The sequence below is a fragment of the Zeugodacus cucurbitae genome, chromosome 5 (genome assembly GCF_028554725.1).
Source record: "Zeugodacus cucurbitae isolate PBARC_wt_2022May chromosome 5, idZeuCucr1.2, whole genome shotgun sequence".
NCBI lineage: Eukaryota > Metazoa > Arthropoda > Insecta > Diptera > Tephritidae > Zeugodacus > Zeugodacus cucurbitae.
Window position 1 is genome coordinate 35,778,292 of NC_071670.1, and position 17,887 is coordinate 35,796,178.

At 37.7% G+C, this 17,887-nt stretch overlaps 2 protein-coding genes across 4 annotated transcripts in view; one reads left to right on the forward strand and one right to left on the reverse strand.

Annotated features, from left to right (window-relative positions):
• The window catches only part of LOC105215500 (uncharacterized), a 465,848-nt gene that overhangs the window by 418,435 nt on the left and 29,526 nt on the right, over positions 1-17,887 (forward strand). For all 3 annotated transcript variants that reach the window (XM_054230743.1, XM_054230744.1, XM_011189445.3), the window contains 2 exons: positions 9,034-11,138; positions 13,353-13,615. In XM_054230743.1, coding sequence (XP_054086718.1) covers positions 9,554-11,138; positions 13,353-13,615 — 1,848 coding nt within the window. In that variant the 5' untranslated portion in view covers positions 9,034-9,553. The remainder of the gene's footprint in view (positions 1-9,033; positions 11,139-13,352; positions 13,616-17,887) is intronic.
• On the reverse strand, positions 1,972-2,620 carry LOC105215501 (uncharacterized). The gene is made up of 2 exons (XM_011189446.3): positions 2,323-2,620; positions 1,972-2,250 (listed from the first exon to the last, which is right to left on the reverse strand). The coding sequence occupies exons 1-2, from the start codon at positions 2,516-2,518 to the stop codon at positions 2,090-2,092; spliced, it is 357 nt and encodes a 118-aa protein (XP_011187748.1). The 5' UTR covers positions 2,519-2,620; the 3' UTR covers positions 1,972-2,089.

Genomic DNA, 17,887 nt, shown 5'->3' on the forward strand with positions numbered 1-17,887 from the left:
CTTACATTTCACTATAATCTCTCTAATATTATCCATTCTTTGATCTAGAGCAAATTTGAAAAAAATCTACACTCGTAGAAGAAATAACTTTATATTTAAGGCTAATAGAAGAAATTATGCTTTTATAGTTTTAATTTTTTGGAATGAAACTATCATGAAACCCAATATAATACTATTTTGGCAGGACTGATGAATAATCTGGTCAAGAACAGAGACCATGTATAAAACAAATTAAGTAAGGCCGACTCTGTACGAGATGACTGCCCGATTTTTTCTTACATTTGTGATATGTGCCTTGATATTATTCAATAAATGATGGAATCTATATAAAAGGTCTATGCGATTTTTAATTTTGTAATAAAAATTTTAATTTCATAAACTTAGAGGGTTCTACTCGAGAATATCATTAAAAATTTGTTTATATATAGAAGATCGTGGATCGAGAAACATAATAATAATCTGCTCAATAGCATATATTACACCAAGAATGTCCTACAATATAAAGTTGTTATAGTTTATTTAAAGAAAATAGGTATTATTTTTAAATCTGAACTTTTATAAATTTCTCTTCTCCATTAAATCGAATCATCTATATATTAGCTGAATGAATCTCGCATATAAAAGAGAGTCAAATGAAATAAACCCGAGTTGTTCCATTTATCTAATTTGTAGCGACGTTCATGATATAGAGCTTCGAAACATGGTTCTAGGAATTGAAAATAAATAAAAAGGTTTACTTTATTCTGTCAGTTTGAGTATATGTGATAACTCCCTCATTCATTCTAAACTCACGGAAAAGTCCAGTTTCTCGAAGTTTTCACTTCGTAGGTTAGTATGCTATCAGAGAACCTTTCACTTGACAGAATTTTAATTTTAATATAAAGTTTGTATTATTTAAACTAAAGACAATTTTCTACTGCATTTCTAGTCTTATGTTTCCTCAAATAATTAAATATATTTCCAAATTTTATTTTATTTTTAATTTTAGTTGTATTATTCATTCATATATTTTTTCATAGAAAACTAAATCTTCCAAATGGCTTTTAAGTCAAATTAAGACACTTAAAAATACTTTCGCCCAATTATATAAATATTACATAAAAACCGCTTAACAGTTCCCCAAAGTATTATCCGCCAAACCGTTGCAGGCGGTCAGTGCGGTTTGTTCAAATGCTGAAAAGAATACAGAGAAATTAATAAACTATTTCACTTTTTAAATTTCTTGACCACTTACGCCTAAAGCGATGACAATTCTCCATTTGCATCGAGCATGGATTCTTGAATGTACGACACTGTCCCCATGGACCGCGTGCGCAAATTTTCTGGTCCACAGTGCAATCGTAGTCTTTTATAACACATCTGCGAAAGCCGCTGGCCAACGCCAGGCAAAGTGTGAGCACCAGACTGAATGTGAGGAAGAATTTCATGGTCACTAAAACTTTTTTTTGGAAAACTAAGCGATAAGTATGAAGGTCGCGGGTTTATATAGTGACTGAGTATGTTGATTTGAGTAGTTAAGAATGACAAATATTTATTTTTTTTTGTTATTAAAATGGGAGTACACTGCTTCATAAAACTAATGACGCAAACAAGTAAGATTCAAATTTTAAAAAATATTTGGTCTGTGACATCTTTGAAACAAAAAATAAAATAATAGCAGTCCTTTGAATACTTAACGACACTAAAAAATTGATCTTTTTTAATTGATATATATTTTTAACATTTTTTAATAATTAATTGAGTGGGCATTAATTTAAAACAATAACGTTGTGCAACTTCTACTTTGGAGCTATAATATGTTTTCAATTTCGGAAAATATTTTTGAAAAATAATAATAAATATTATTAACTTATAAATCGTTTATTTATTAATAATAGGAAAATATTTGTATTTCCTTACTTTTTGGTCATACTGTATGACTACGTAAGCTTGGGCTTTTTTGCCCTACTATTTGCATAAAAGACATGTGTGTACACATAACATATATTTATGTTTATTTAGTATGCTTACTATACTACAAACTAGGCGAAATAGAATATTCGAAAATAAAAATAAACACAGAAAACAATATCAAAACTCCAACTTAAGTTTAACCTCTAAATTTAATCGGCTGTACATTGGCGCCAGAGCCGTAACCGTAACCACCATAACCGTGACTACCAAAACCATGTCCACCGCTTCTACCTAGACAGAAACCTCTTATACCGTTACTCAATTGACTGCAGTAGGACGCATCGACTTTAGTGTATTCTAATTGAAGGAAAAAAAGAATTATTATTAGATATATCCGTTTCTAGTTCCACAAAATAATTAGATAATTACGTGCTGTCTGCTGACAATTAGCCGATTGCAGCTCACAATTATTGCTAAAACTCTGACACAAATTCGATTGACCGAAGCGTCCACAAACGTTTGTCTGACGATAGCAGTTGCGTGTATCCACGACACAAACACGCGCAGACAAGGCGCAAGAGAATAACGCGAAGAATATGTTGAATGCTAAAAGTAGGCAACGCATTTTACTACTCTGCAAATTTCAAAGATTTGGAAATATTAGGAATATTCCGCTATGACCTTAGCCAATTCTTTCGCAACTATTAGTGCTTCTGGTGTTTCCAAACTTTTATAGTAAAAATGTGGCCCTCAGCCCTACTAAAATATCTGTTTTTTCTACCAAATGTTAATATTAGTGTTGCAAATTTTTTTGTATAACAATTTCGCACGTTCGCAAATATTTTTATTTGGTAAATAAAATTTGCAAAATCAAGGCAGTGCCAATTAGAATAAACGGAAGCATTTTTGAAAACCATACATTTTATGAGAGAGTTCATTGGCATACATACGGTTTACGGTGAATTACTTCCCAACACCTGTTTCAATATGAAACACGAGCTAAATATGTGTTTAGCTGCTTACGAAAGTTGTCACTTGCGAAGTGTAACAATTTCTTTTGAATTTGTTTTTTTTTTTTTAGCAAATTTTTAATTGCGTATTGTTCGAAGTCTTCTCAAACCTTTTTCAAGGTAAGACATTTACTTGCCGCATATATAACAATTTTGAGGATAATTAAGGTCATTAGTAACTAAAATTTAAACTGTTTGTCAAGTCTCATAAGATCATAACCACTAAAGCAGAGGGTTTCGATGAGGGATTATAGGGTTGTGTTGTCCTTTACTAGTATTTAAAATTCCCAATAGATCTTGCACACCAATTCTACTACGGATAGAAAGTTTTTATTAAGATTGTTTCAAAATTGTTTTACTGAGTATACTATAACAACAACAGCTACAACAAATTAACATTGTTCTGGGTACTGGGACACAGAGTCATATAAGGCAACGAACTCGCAGACCAGCCAGCTAGGTAGGCCACGGCTGCCAGGCCGGTGGGGCCGAAGCCCTTCATTGCTGTTGGTCCGCAAGTTCTCAGAAATGTACTACTCGAAGGCGAATTGGTAAGTTTGAATCGCTACTGGCTGTAATTGTAGGGACTTCTCCACTCCAAACTTTTTCTAGGGGGGTACAACCGCAAGAGATTCAAGCAACTTATTGCGCTCCCAAGAAACAAAATGAGGCAACTAGTTGCACTTTACACTGGCCACTGCAGACTAAGGCGTCTTCTGAACAAACTCGGGATCTGATCAACGGACCTGTGCAGATTCTGTGATTTGTAAACGGAAACACCTGAGTACCTATTCCTGGAATGTCACGCGATAGCGGGGTTAAGGAGTCAGGCAATGGGTTCTCTATATTCCCAAGAGGAAAGTATCGCGACCACCAGCCCTGCAGCGTTACTATATTTTCTTAGAGCTACAGGACTGGATGGTATTCTGTGATAAACAGGAGAGGGCATAATAGACCGTAGGGCGCTGTGCGATCCGCTAATAAAATCTAATCTAAGACTATATCAAGAAAGTAAGTATTTAAATTCGTTCAATGAATCTCGAGTTATCTTCTTCTAGAATGTAATCGTTTTAAAGAGATAGTGGTGAACCTCAACTTTCACACTTCAGTGTATTTTTGCAGATATTTCGTGTATAAAGAGCGGAGATGATGTTGATTCGTATCAAAAAATGTATTTTGGCAAAAAATACATCGAGTTCCACCAAGAAAGGCCAACTAACTTCTCAATCATTTTGTTAACCCTATGCTTCCACAAGTCAAACGTCTGCTCCGGGAAACTTGTAATTTTAGCTTAAAAATAGTTCATTTTGAAGACGATTTCAAAAATTTTAATACACAAATTTTAAAATATTAGAATACAAAATAGTTTTTCATAAAACACACAATCCATTGTTGCGCGAAAGAACCAATAAGAGCGGCTAACATTTTTAAAATGTCACTGCTTTTGTAAGCTTAAAAGCACAAATTGTTTGGATATTTGGCACAGTTGCCGCCGTGATTTCGCCCAGTTTCAACTGAGTGCACTAAAAGCATTTCATTTATTTCTTGAACGCGTCCATTTGACATGCATTTCCTAACCGTCTACTTCCGTCCAACACAATGCCTGATTCATTCATTATAACCGCCGCCCCCTGCTCGCATGCATTACCCCCGCGTCATATACACCGAGCACTCCCTGTTGTTGTTGTTGCTGTTGTAGAATTTGTCGCTAAATGGTCATGGCTTGAAAAAGTGAACGCCATCAGCTGAACCATCAGATTTATGCTGAGTGAGCACAAGTGCGCCCAAAAGCGTTGGCTGCTGCTCCACTGCTGTTGCTGCAGCAGTTGTTGCCGCCGGATGATCAGCTAGTTAAAATAACAACCAAAATGGCATTTTAGAATTTGAGTATAATTTTTTACATCCTGTTATGCTGGCTTATTTCGTTATGGGCGCCAGTATGAATTTCACAGGCGGCACCAAAGTGCTGCCATCCACCTCCTTGTATGTGTTTTGGTGTGTGTCGGTGTGGCCAAGTGAAAATGAGCGAAATGTGTTAAAAAGTGGCAATTTCAGCTGTGGCACTGATTTTCGACGGCTTTCTTGCCTTGCCTTGCCGCTCCGTCTTAACCGTCGGCGAGCAGCTGCGCTGTGTCGTCGAAAATTTCTCGCTAAAGCGAAAATAAGTGAAATTTTTTCGGCGAAGATTCTTCTTTTTGTGATTTTTTTTTTGTGTCTCAGCCACATTCTCAGCTAGCTGCTCGCTGACTGTCTGCTTGGCCTTGCTCGGATTGTCTTCTGGGTAATTTTTCATGGTGATTTGCTTCGGTTGTCTTTGAGTGAGGCGAAATAAACACCAAGCCAAGGCGCCGCGCCGCGCAAGGCTGCGCGCAATCTTACAACCAGCGAAACAGCAGCACTTTGCCGAAATATGATATGCGGAAATTGAAGAAATATCATAGATACACATGTACACATGTTTGTAAGCGAATGTAGTGCAAGGCTGCTAGGTGTTTCCGCTTGAAGTTTGTAGATGCTTATGCTACGTGATCCATGATATTTTTCAGCGCAGACATATTGCGTTACAGTGGCATAGTAAATGGCAATAATAAATTTTTGCCGCTCCCAGCAGCCGAAGCATGCGGACAGGAATACAAAAACAAAAGTATTCAACTCAACTTAAAATGAGTTGGAAAGTGTTTTGAGTAGAAAAAAATGCGTGAAGTTTCATGAGTTGTGGCGATATAAAGAATCATTAGATTGAAAAATAATAAATTATTAAGTTTAATAAATAAATACTGCATCCGAAATTGAAGATCGCCATACTCAACCTCAACATCAATCCATCAATCCATTCTTGATTAAACATGTATGTATGTGATTGGCGTTGCAACCGTTTAGCCGGTTATAGCCGAATCGACGATAGTGCGCCACCACTCTCTCTCCTTCTCAGGTTAAAGAAGTCGCACGATAGTGAGTCACCTTGTCTGAAACCTCGTTTGGTATCGAACGGCTCGGAGAGGTCCTTCCCAATCATGACGGAGCTTTGGTGTTGCTCAACGTCAATTTACACAGCCGTATTAGTTTTGCGGGGATACCAAATTCAGACATCGCGGCGTAAAGGCATCTCCTTTTCGTGCTGTCGAAAGCAGCTTTAAAATCGACAAAAAGGTGGTGTGTGTCGATCCTCTTTTCACGGGTCTTCTCCAAGATTTGGCGCATGGTGAATATCTGGTCAGTTGTCGATTTTCCAGGTCTAAAGCCACACTGATAAGGTCCAATCAGTTCGTTGACGGTGGGCTTTAGTCCTTCACACAGTACACTCGATAGAACCTTGTATGCGATATTTAGGAGGCTGATCCCACGGTAATTGGCGCAGATTGTGGGATCTCCCTTTTTATGGATTGGGCAGAGCACACTGAGATGCCAATCGTCAGGCATGCTTTCTTCCGACCATATTCTGCAAAGAAGCTGATACATGCACCTTATCAGTTCTTCGCCGCCGTATTTGAATAGTTCTGCCGGTAATCTATCGGCCCCCGCTGCTTTGTTGTTCTTCAAGCGGGTAATTGCTATTCGAGATTATTGATTAAACATAGTAGTGTTTAAATTGTTTTAGCCTAGTTCACAATGTCTTGTCAGCCCTTTCAATGCTTCGAAAATTGAACTAGAAAGTTAGGTTTCTTTCTTTTATACTTGGTCTCCCAGTAGCGGTATCCATCTTCCCTTATGATGTTATACCTCTCCAACGGGTTCTTCATTAGTTCTCTGAATCCTTTTCTACAACAAATCCATATCATTTTTTATGGATTTTAACGTCAACCATCCGTAAAGTAGTTTAAAAAATTGATTGTCAAAAAGAAAGCGTGAGTAGGCTAACTGCTCGTTTATTCTTACTTACCTCCAGCATCATTCGCATTATTTCTTTATTCAAATTAGAGTAACCGGAACAACAGTGTTTTTATTCAAATATAGTAGATGTGTTTTTAAAAAGTATATTCAAACGATTCGAATTTTAAAAGTAGAATCAACACTATGGAGTGTTGGAATCAAGATGTCCAAAACAATTCCGAATATGCCATTGACGTTTTATAACACGAAACAAACCAGTTCTTACCCAGCATCGGTTGGCCTATGTTTCTGCCACATGCTGCTTCTCTAACGTCAATTCTAAGATTCCGCGATATATATTAGAGTGTGGTATAGTTTATCTGTTCAATCCTATTTCAAACTGAATTTATATTGGCAACACGTTTTCAACGGACACTGTTGGGGTTAGGGATTGTGTCATGCTCTCTCTTGTGTTCTCGCCACCAGGATAGAATAGCTCAGTTTGTAAAGCATCCTACCACAGTCCCTCAATATCATTTCACATTGACTCATACTCTCGAAACCTCTTCTTTTCGATCGATAAATGCGTTAAGTTTCGCCTTAGCTCGGTAGCGCTCCATAAGTGACCTAAAAATTTTCTGTCTTGTCTTCTAACAGAATATCCTTTAATCATCTAGACTGCCCATATCTCTAGCGATTCACATTATCGACTTGTTTGTTCGACAAATTCGTTTATCAACATATTTCAGCTAAGCAGGAAAGACAGCGTCTTGAAGCAATTATGAGTTCAACCGCGGAGAGTGAATATATATAAAACGATATCTAATTAAATTTTTATCATAAAATATCTTCCAACCACAAATGCAATTTGCACTCGTGCCAAGTCATTTTACACATAATTTCCATTTTGTCACTTTCACAGTTGAAATGTGTACCATTTCCTGTGGGCTACCAAGAGAAAAATTTAAATCTCACCACTTCCGACGTGTAAATCTTTAAATACTGGTGCAATACTACTTTTTATTGTTGTTGTACAAGGGCCAAGTTGTCAGTTGTGTTGCAATTTGCATGCATTTGTCGGATGTTCACATTATGTTGGCTGTCAGCCATTCTTATTAGTTTTACTTTCAAAGTTTTTGGCGCAACCACACAGTGTCTTAAAAGACTCTGCATTAATGAGAATTTAATGGCATTTGGCACGTAATATGAAAATGCCTAAAATTTAAAATAACATCCCCGATTCGTATTTAGGTCACAAACTTCGCTGCAGAGAGAAGAAGAAACTTTAAGTTCCAATTCATGAGGCATTCTTAGTTGCAAAAAGTGAATCCATATCTTCAAACGAAATAGAATATATTTAAATCTCCTGGGGTTGAGTTCTTCAAGTGGTTATCTGAGTGTTATTTGAGTAGTTTTAGTGTTTGGTTTTACAAAATCCGAACACTAGGTGGAGGCATCGACGCAGAGAAGCTGGGTATTTCAAAGATCCCAAAAATATACAATCCAAATTCTCTGGATTCTAAATCTGGATTACTATGTTGCGGGACGTAGTCGGTGGAAAAGAGGCACGGTGACCTTTTTCACAGACTCAGATCTAAGTTCAGAAAGCTAGTTGGAGGAGGAGTGCGACTGCAGGATATTGCTGGCCTAAGATAGATCGCTGGTGATCCACTGAGCTATTTGCTCTTAGTAAGGTTCAGCTGGTCGTTATGATAGAACCCATTACTGACGACTGCCCGATGGGGTACCATGCCGTGAGACTAATTATCCTGACTGATGCAAATTGCCAAAGTTGCATGGAAGAAACGGAGATTGAGACATCGATACACTCCACTCCTCCATTGTCCAACTTCGGAGAACCAGATGAACTGTCCCGAAGCAAACTAAAAATTAGTTGCCTCTATAAATTCGTGAAAGACTCAAAAGGCTTAGCCGTTAATTGAGTGTTTTGTGCATCCATTTTGAGGAGTTTGCGGCATCTCAAAGGACTGGTTCTAGCTGTCCAAGTGGGATCTCCTGTGAGACATTAGATCATCCCCTTTAACCTAACCTAACTTAATCTAGGTGAAAACATTATAAGAACACGGTCTCTGAAAACTATGTGCAGCTTTGCTTTTAATCTGTATTCTTTGTCTATGTCTTATCTTCTTCTTTCCAGAGATTTTATATGAGCAAGGCTAGGCTTTTTAAGTGAAGAATCAAGATAACCTCTCTAAATTAAAATTTTAAGTTTTTTTTATACTGAATACTAGCATATGTTGTATTTCGCTTTAAACCATTTTAAAGTCCTCATAAACTCAACCAAGCATTTCTCTTACAGATGGCCTGCAGCCGTTTCAGCAAATCGTGCAACGGATTGTAAAGGAAATCTCGCCATTTCCAATGCCGAGCATTTAAGTCCACAGTAATGCCTACAAACAGCATACAACTGTTGAGTGCAGCAACAGCAACAGCAACAACGCGAGCAATTGCAAGGCCAGCAACGGAGCGTAGTGACAGCCGACATTAACGGTAAATACCGAAACACTCAAGGCAATTGTTTCGGAAGATACACTAAAGAGCGGCTACAAAGTGATTACTGGCCACGGCACAAAGCAGGTGCCCGACGACATAGTAAATCGCGCCGTTATGTGTGTGTAGCGACAAACGGACGCAAAACCAACGACAGCATAATCATTGTGAATGTCAAACAGCGGCATCAATTGCAAGTCGACCGTTTGGCCAACAGTATAACAATTATAGTGAATTCGCGTGGGCTTTCCGCAGTTAAACGTTGCCCGGGGCAAGCACAGCTAAAGCAACAACAATAACAACAACATTTGCGAGTCACGATAGCAGCAATGAGTGCGGACGTAGCAACAAGCAGGCAGTCGAGTGCAATCACAACAGCAACAACAACAGACAAAGTTGCAACCAAAACCAGGCAATCGGCGGCATGGACAACGTTTCGGTGGCCGATTGGTTTATGCGAAATCGGCGAATCAGCTGCAACAACAACAACTGCAATGGCTACAACGAAAGCTTTGCAGTCAAAGCGAGTTGATGACATCGCTTGCCGTCAGCAACGTGATGAAGATGATCACAACAACAACAACAGAAGTAGCAAAAACAAAAACAGAAGCAAAGACATCAATATCCCCTCAGCGCAACGAATTGCAAGTCAAAAGCGAAGGCCAACACAGCAACAGTTAGGCCAACACTGTGACATACGCAAGCGACGACAGCAACAACAACAACCACTACAAAAACATTGGTGGTATAATCTGGTGCAACAACTACCATGTGGCGCATCAAAAGACGATGATACTCAGAGCTGGTCCACCCATTTGCCCACTTTCCTAAAGCAACAACAACAGCGGCAGCAACAACAATGGCTGCGCTTTTGCCTTGTGCTCGTCATTTGCCTGTCACTGCCCTCAGCAACGAATACGAAACCTCAGACCTCAGCAACGGCGGCAACAACAACAACAATTGTCACCGAACCACCAACATTGAGCGATACATTAACAACAACACCAACAGCAGAAATAGTAATAGCAACATCAAAGCTGGCAACCACCACCAGCCAAACGGTGCAGTCGCCATCGCCGCCGTCGTCAGCAACTGAAAGTGCTGACAACATCGTGACCAACGAACTTACCGACATCACACACACCACCACAACCAATGCCATCGAAAATGTCATCATTCCTTCAACCAAGCCCAGCGTAAATTCAACGACCGCATCAAAAGCTCTGGCGCAGACGTTGACGGCGTTCACGGTGGGTGCGTTGACAGTGTCAACAGCATTGCCGACGGCAGCGCAAACATTCACAGCCTCATCGCTGTCATCAGCAGCGGCAACAACACAACAATCATACAACACTACAACAGCAACGCTGTTTGACTCCGCCGTCAATGCGTTGGCTGAAGCGAAGCGCAGCGGTGGTGAGAACCTCCGCACGCAAACGGCATGGAATGCGCACTTCGTCAATGAATTGCTGCTGCATGGCGCTGCAGCTACAATAACACAAGCGTCAAATGAATCACCAGCAGCTAGATATCACAGCAGCAACAATAATGTCATCCGGAATGCGCCCAGTGGGAGCAACACTTTGCATGTCATACAGCAACATAGTCCCACAAATGCTAACACCAACAGCAACAACTACAACTACGCTAGTGAAGACAGCGACTTGGGCCGGGTTCGTCACCAACGCGCTGTGCGTTCCGTGAGTCATGGCAGTCCTGGCAGTGTGGGCTTCAGCGGCAGCAGCTTTGGCGGCGTGAGTCAGGCTGGCGGTGGCAGCGGACTGGGCATAAGCGGCAACGGCGGTGTTGTTGGCCTCTCGAATGCGCACGATGGCGAAAGTAATAATCATAACAGTATTGAGTGTCCCAGTTTCGATGAGAATTCGGCGTGCCCGTGCTATAAATTCGAAGATGGTGAGTTTTTATTTAAACGGGAACACCTTCTATATGCAGTACTCAAATGCTGATTAATTTAGAGTAATCTCTTAAAAAATCAGAAGAGTTGCACAAAAAAAAAATATCTCTACTTGGCACTGCTAACTAAAAAAGAATAGATAATTGGCATAGATAATAATCATAGTGCCTCAAATGATATTTTAGCTTATACTCAGAAGAGGAAAACCTCCACTCCGTTAGAAAGATTTGGTGGAGAGCGACCTGATTTCATTTGGAATTTCAAACTGATGCCGAATTGCGAGGAAAAGAGAAGAATGGCGCGCTATTATCGATACGGCTATACTCTACCCAATGCAAAGTAGTCTTCGAAATATTTCATTGTTGAAATATTTTCTCGTTCCTTAGAGTCCCCACCAACCTCAGCTTTCAACGAATAAATACCAAAAATATTTATAAAAGTTTCTGTCTTCTCAATAAATCTTTAGATAATCTCATAAAGTGATTTTGGAAAGGTCATCAAAGAGTTAGAATTCAGATAACCCTACCTAATATAAACTTATAAAGAGGTAACTAATCTTATCGCATTAAACAATAAATGGGCGTGTCATATTAAGATGAGGGTCTCTGTGTTAGAATGATTCCAAGTGACTACACTCACTTCAATATTTTATGTTAGAAACGAAAGAATTGATTCCATGTACAGACATGTAGAATGGAACTTGAGTACTTATATCAGCATTTAAATGAGTACTTTAGTATAGGTGAGATTAACTCTGCCTTAGTATTTTCATAATGAGTCTGTGCCACAATTATTGCCGCAAAGTGAAATATACGTTCGTTATCCATTATCTTAATCAAACCACCTTCTGATTCATCGAGAAAAATATCTCTCTGGTAGTCCGAACTACCATTGCTAAGGAAACTGACATCGCTTGCAATAAAGGGTTACTTCTTGGTATTAGAAGTACCTTATATATAATTCTAGATTAATAGAGTTTCAAGATATTCTTTAAAGAAGCATAACTATTCAATATTTGAAATACTTCCATTGAAATTGCTTATAGAAGTCAGTAAGCCTCATCACATTCAGTTGCATAATATTTCATAATACCGATTAATAGTCGATACACATGTAATCCTGATCTCTCAAAATTCATGGCAATTTCGTGAGTTAAACATAACTGTAGTATGTTCTGTGGATTTTACTATAAAGCCTTATTTTTTCAAACTTCATATTCCCCATTATAGTACCATGTTCTTTAGATGTTACATTCAATAAATTGTTGAAAGCTTTTAGATCAGTTTCGATCTATCCTTAATCATAAAAGCCTACGACTGCGATTACTCAATGTTTACTGAGCTTACTTAAGATATGGCAGAAATGACAAAACAAAATAGAAATGAGACAGAGGAATGTACGATAATATTGAGAGATGCTACTCTCTGGCGGTCTTCAAATAATTACTATCATAGTGAGTTTCGCCACTCCGTGCAATAGTTTAGATTTACAGTCCTTGGACATACAGCTTTCTCAATGCGATAAAATGTCCATGGACCTTCGCCTTGATCTTCGAAGTTCGAACTATCTTATAAAGAACTCATTGTTCACGTCAATGACTCATGCCGATAGCTCAGCCTCATCTACACATCCGAACTGGGAAGAAACCACTAGGAGCTTAATCGATGGAGCATGGGTTCGAATATATAAGCGTGAAATGGTTTAAGTAGGTTTATTTGAACTTATCAAATAAATATTAAAGTATTCGTTTCAATATTTGACCCTTAATTCACAGATATGTGTATTGAAAATATAAAACTCAAATTAACAACAAATTACGAAACACTGATACGAGTAGTTAACAAATAACGAACAGGTGCGATTGAACACATCTAATGTGTATCAAAATTATTTCAAATTATAGCCAAACGCAACAACGAAGTGCCAAAAGATGTTTCAGTAATAGAAGAGAAATAGAATTGAAGTGGAGTTTGCCCAAGCACGTTTGCAACAGCGCAACACAGCCGCGCACACAAATTGACTAGCGTAATGCCACATTTGTATGTGGGAACGTGTTCCATTGATGCTCTGCAGGTCTCTACATGCGTACGAGAACGCATATAACGGTGCTAATCCATATGTTAACACATATTAACAACTTTTTCATACTCCAACCTCAACGTTTCTTATGCTCGCCTTCAACTTGTTTCTCTTCTTGTTTTTGTTATTTGTAGGCTTATTTCTCGAGTGTCCCGGCACGACGGCCATGTCGTTGCGCAGCACGTTGGAACGCATCTCATCGCCGATACATTCATTATCCATTTATGATTTCGATCGTTCGGTCACGTCTCTCTCGCAGGATGTCTTTCAACCAGGTGTCAATATAAGGCATTTGCAATTTTCACACTCACACTTGGAGACGCTAAAGGATAACAGTTTGCGGCATGTACGTGCAACATTGGAGTCGTTGAGCATTGTTAATGGAAAATTAACACAGGTATGTACCAATCACATGAATACACACACTTATACATTCTTCGTATATACATATGTATACATGCATGCCTATTAACTGTGCGCATAAGTGGTAAGCAGAAGAAAACAAAAACAGCAACAACAGCATAAGCGAAACATTAACGAACATGGCAAAGTGTAGTGAATGTAGCCATGTGGTTAAGCGGCGAAGCAGTCGAGAAATGTGTTCATACGTGCGATGCACAGTGTTGCCAGATGGGCAAAATCGGGAAAAATATTTAATCAAAATACAAAAAATTTTAAAGTGGGAATTTTATATATATATTAAATCTTAAAAATTAACAAATTAACCCTTGAAATATCTCTTATATTTGTGAAAAATTCGAGCCAAGTAAAAAGTTATATTGCAGTCCAAAGTCGTGAGATTATTAAGCTCCTGATTTTTCAATAAATTGATTAATAATTAAGAAAAGCCCGTATATACCGAAATTGGTATATTCTTACATATTACTCTTGTAACCGAGCATGTATAAAGCTTAATTTTAAATCACTTTATGTGAAAGATAATTTTCAAATTGATCAATATTTTGTATGTACAAGGATGGTATCGAATTTTTTCAAAGGAAACCATTACTTTTGGAACATTTGGTTCTAAGTAACAATAAGTAAAATATGTACAGCTGCTGGCCATCGAATTACGAACGAAATTTTTTTGACAATGTTTTTAATTTATGGTGAAAGTTACAAAATCACAACCTGGGTGGCATCCTTTGCCTATATTTCTACTGTATAATTATCGGTATAATATTCGAATAAGCTTGCCTACTTTATAGTTATCGGCTGACAATTATTGTAACCGTAGTTTTTTTTTTTTTGGAATTCGTAATTGTTCGTTATTCGATGGCCAGGTACTGTATATATCTAATAGATTGACATAATTTTATAGTTATATCTCGGATAAATATTGAGAAGATTATATCAATATATTCATTATAAGGTTGTTAGGAGAAAATATGAACCGATTTTATCCGTATATGATAGTATTCGCGAAATGCTAAGTGAAAATGTCTCATTCAATGTTATTACATAGTGATCGATCGAAATACATGGTCCCCTTTCTTCGCTATGTGGGGACTAGGGGTAAGTATACAACTATTCACACAAATTTTTAAAACAAATCGGACGTACATATGTCGGAAACACTATTTGTGCTGCTTTTTATATAAAAATCTTTGTTGAATAACAACTGTTGAGTTTAAAATTAACATTATTTGGCAAGTAGGCGTGACTATCTTAAGATTATCGAACTCAGATAAGGAGAGGCTATTAGTAAATAAGTACCGATATCCACATATCGGGAGTCCCTTCCCTTGTGTACATAGCTTAATGTTAGAATTATCCATCACAAGCTCAAGCGAGTTAATACCACCTGGACAGAGGTGTAATTTACTCCGATTTAGCAAATTCTTTGAGATTTTCGATAAACTTGTGTGATTTCAAAAGTGTTAGTATTTGTGCTAATAGACAGAAGACAGTTACCCAGTTATGTCTTTTACTAGGAGAATTGAAGAGTTTCAGTAGTTCATGAAATTAACCCTAAAAGTATCGTGGTACCCTCAACTTTTTAAAAATAGGATTTTGATAGCTTAATTATATTAGAACTAAATATTATTTGAAGAAAATTTATATACTATAAAAAGTATAAATATATATGTATAATCTATACTACTATTATAAAGAGGAAATATTTGTATGTATGTTTGTAAGGAATAAACTCAAAAACTACTGTGCCGATTTTAAGAATTCTTTCACCATTGGAAAGCTACATTCACTCCGAGTTATTACAAAGGATAGGCTATATTTATTGCTAAAATCTGGAAATAGCTCCGAGATGGGGTATCAAAAAGACCCCGTGATGGAGAATCTTAATCTGAAACTGAAAATTGTCTTGCAAGTCATTCTCTTCGCATCGCAATCGCGTACCAAAGAGTCGAGTAACGAGTACTCGTATTCAAGTTTTTGCTCATTACAAAAAAATGTCATGTTAGAATTTTCCTAATTTCACTTTTTTAAAATGGACCCACGCAAGAAACGGCAAAGTACATACATATGTATGGGAGAGTGTGTAAAAACTTAAAACTTTTAAAATGTTTGTTTAAACACGTGCAAAGCCGGAGCGGTCTGCTAGTCTGTTATATAGAAAGCTTTAGAACTTGTAGGGCGTATAATATTTATCAAGCTATCGCTTATTAAATTATAAAAATGTTTGTAGTTTTTTCTAATACAATTTACTAATTGGTTTCTTAAACCAAATATTACTATTTTTACGGAAGATTTTATTGAAATGCTTCACTGTGCAACATGCTAACATTAAACATTGTCTGTCAGCCGTTGATTGTAACGAAGCAGGTAGTAAATTTAGTTATGCAGCATATTTCAGGCGCACCAACACACGCTGGTGATATGTTGATGATATGTAAACTTCAGCAAATTTGTATTTGCATGTGTGCATGGGAGTGTTTGTGTGCGCATTTTCTTGCACTCACTGCCAGTTATGCCAACAATTGGGTTAGATGCTGCATGCGAATTGGCAACCGTGTTGCCAATCAAACACACACTCAACTACGAAGGAGCTCTCACAACTGGATTAAGCACAAAACCGTCCGATCGCCTTACGTTTGAATTGCTGCTTCAGTTGCACTCACTCATCTCTCTGCTTTGCTTAACAATTTGCACACATCTTCATCAGCATCGCCGCCTTACCGCCATGCTGCTTTGGCTACGTTGGCCGTTTGGCTGCTTTGCTCAGCTGTCATCCGCATAACGCATGAGTGCGTCTGTCAGTTTCGTGCAATTTGTCTACCTGTCTGCCGCTATGTCTGACGGCCGCCTAACTGTATGTTATTTTCTTCGACTGCTGTTAAATACGTGTCAGCAAATATTCGCCCGAAATTACGCATTCATGCATCTTGTGTTGGTTTCATGCGAAATGTACGTGCCAAACGGGATCTTGCATCAGCTTTCTGCTTCTGCTACATCTGCTAGCGGTATTATGCTCACACACACATGCATGTGTTGCTTGCATACGTGTGTCTGCTGCGACAGTACACTTTTGTGGCAGGCACGTTTATGAGGATTTGCCAAATTGAAATTTCTTAAATAATATTCTTAAGGTGAATATTTAATCCATTGTATAATTTAGCAGGAAAGGTCGTGTTTCTTGATATATTTTGACTAGAATAGAATTGCTGGTTTATAGACTAAAACTTAAAGGCTTGCTTTGTGATTTGATTGGATTCAATGTTACAAAGTAAATTTTTCTAATATTAAAAGGAAAATACTGAATCTCGAAAGGCGAAATTTTTTCATTAACGACAGAAATGAGGTATTGTAGTAAAGTATTAGAAGAACTCATGTAGAAAATTAAAAAATATGTATTGTGTGTCTTTTTAAAAAGTACAATATGATTAAAATATTATCCTAAAATTTAAAATCAAAATTCTGAGAGATAGACCATTTAGAAGTTCCGTCCATAAGGCCACGAAACACTATTTCTCCAAAACTTATGAAGAGATTTTATTGAAATTTGGTTTTTATTACAATATTTTCGATCCAATATATGGCGAAAATTTCCCTTAACAAATTGTGCTAGGGGACCCGATTTTAACCATTTCTGGAGAAGCACACTATTAGAAGAAAACAATTTCCTCTGAATTAAATTAAGATATCTGAGAGATTTACCGATATTTTCGGTGAAAAATTACCATGGGGCACTGAGTTCTTCATATTCGATATCCGGGGCTTTGAAAAGTTATAGTCCGATTTCGACAATTTTTTCACAAGTGATGCTACGGATCATATACAGTATTTGTGTAAAGTTTTATTTCGTTGTCTTCTTTGGTACTTAATGTATCTATATATTATAAAGTGAAGGAATGAGATGAAATTCAAAATTGATTTAAATGGGAAGTAGTCGTGGTTGTGAACTGATTTTGCTCATTTTTGAAATGTGTTATCAGTGTTCTTCTGTAAAATTTAGTGTTCCGGACGTTTTTCGTTAGAGAGTTAACCCATTTTTAGTAATTTTCAACCTAACTTTTGTATGGGTGGTGGAGGTGGGGTACGAAAGCAACCCTCTCACGGTCCCAAGGAACATGTGTACCAAGTTTCGTCAAGATATTTCAATTTTTACTCAAGTTATCCGTTGAATGGACGGACGGACGGACAGACAGACATTCGGATTTTGACTCGTCTCGTCACCCTGATCATTTGGATATATATAACCCTATATAAC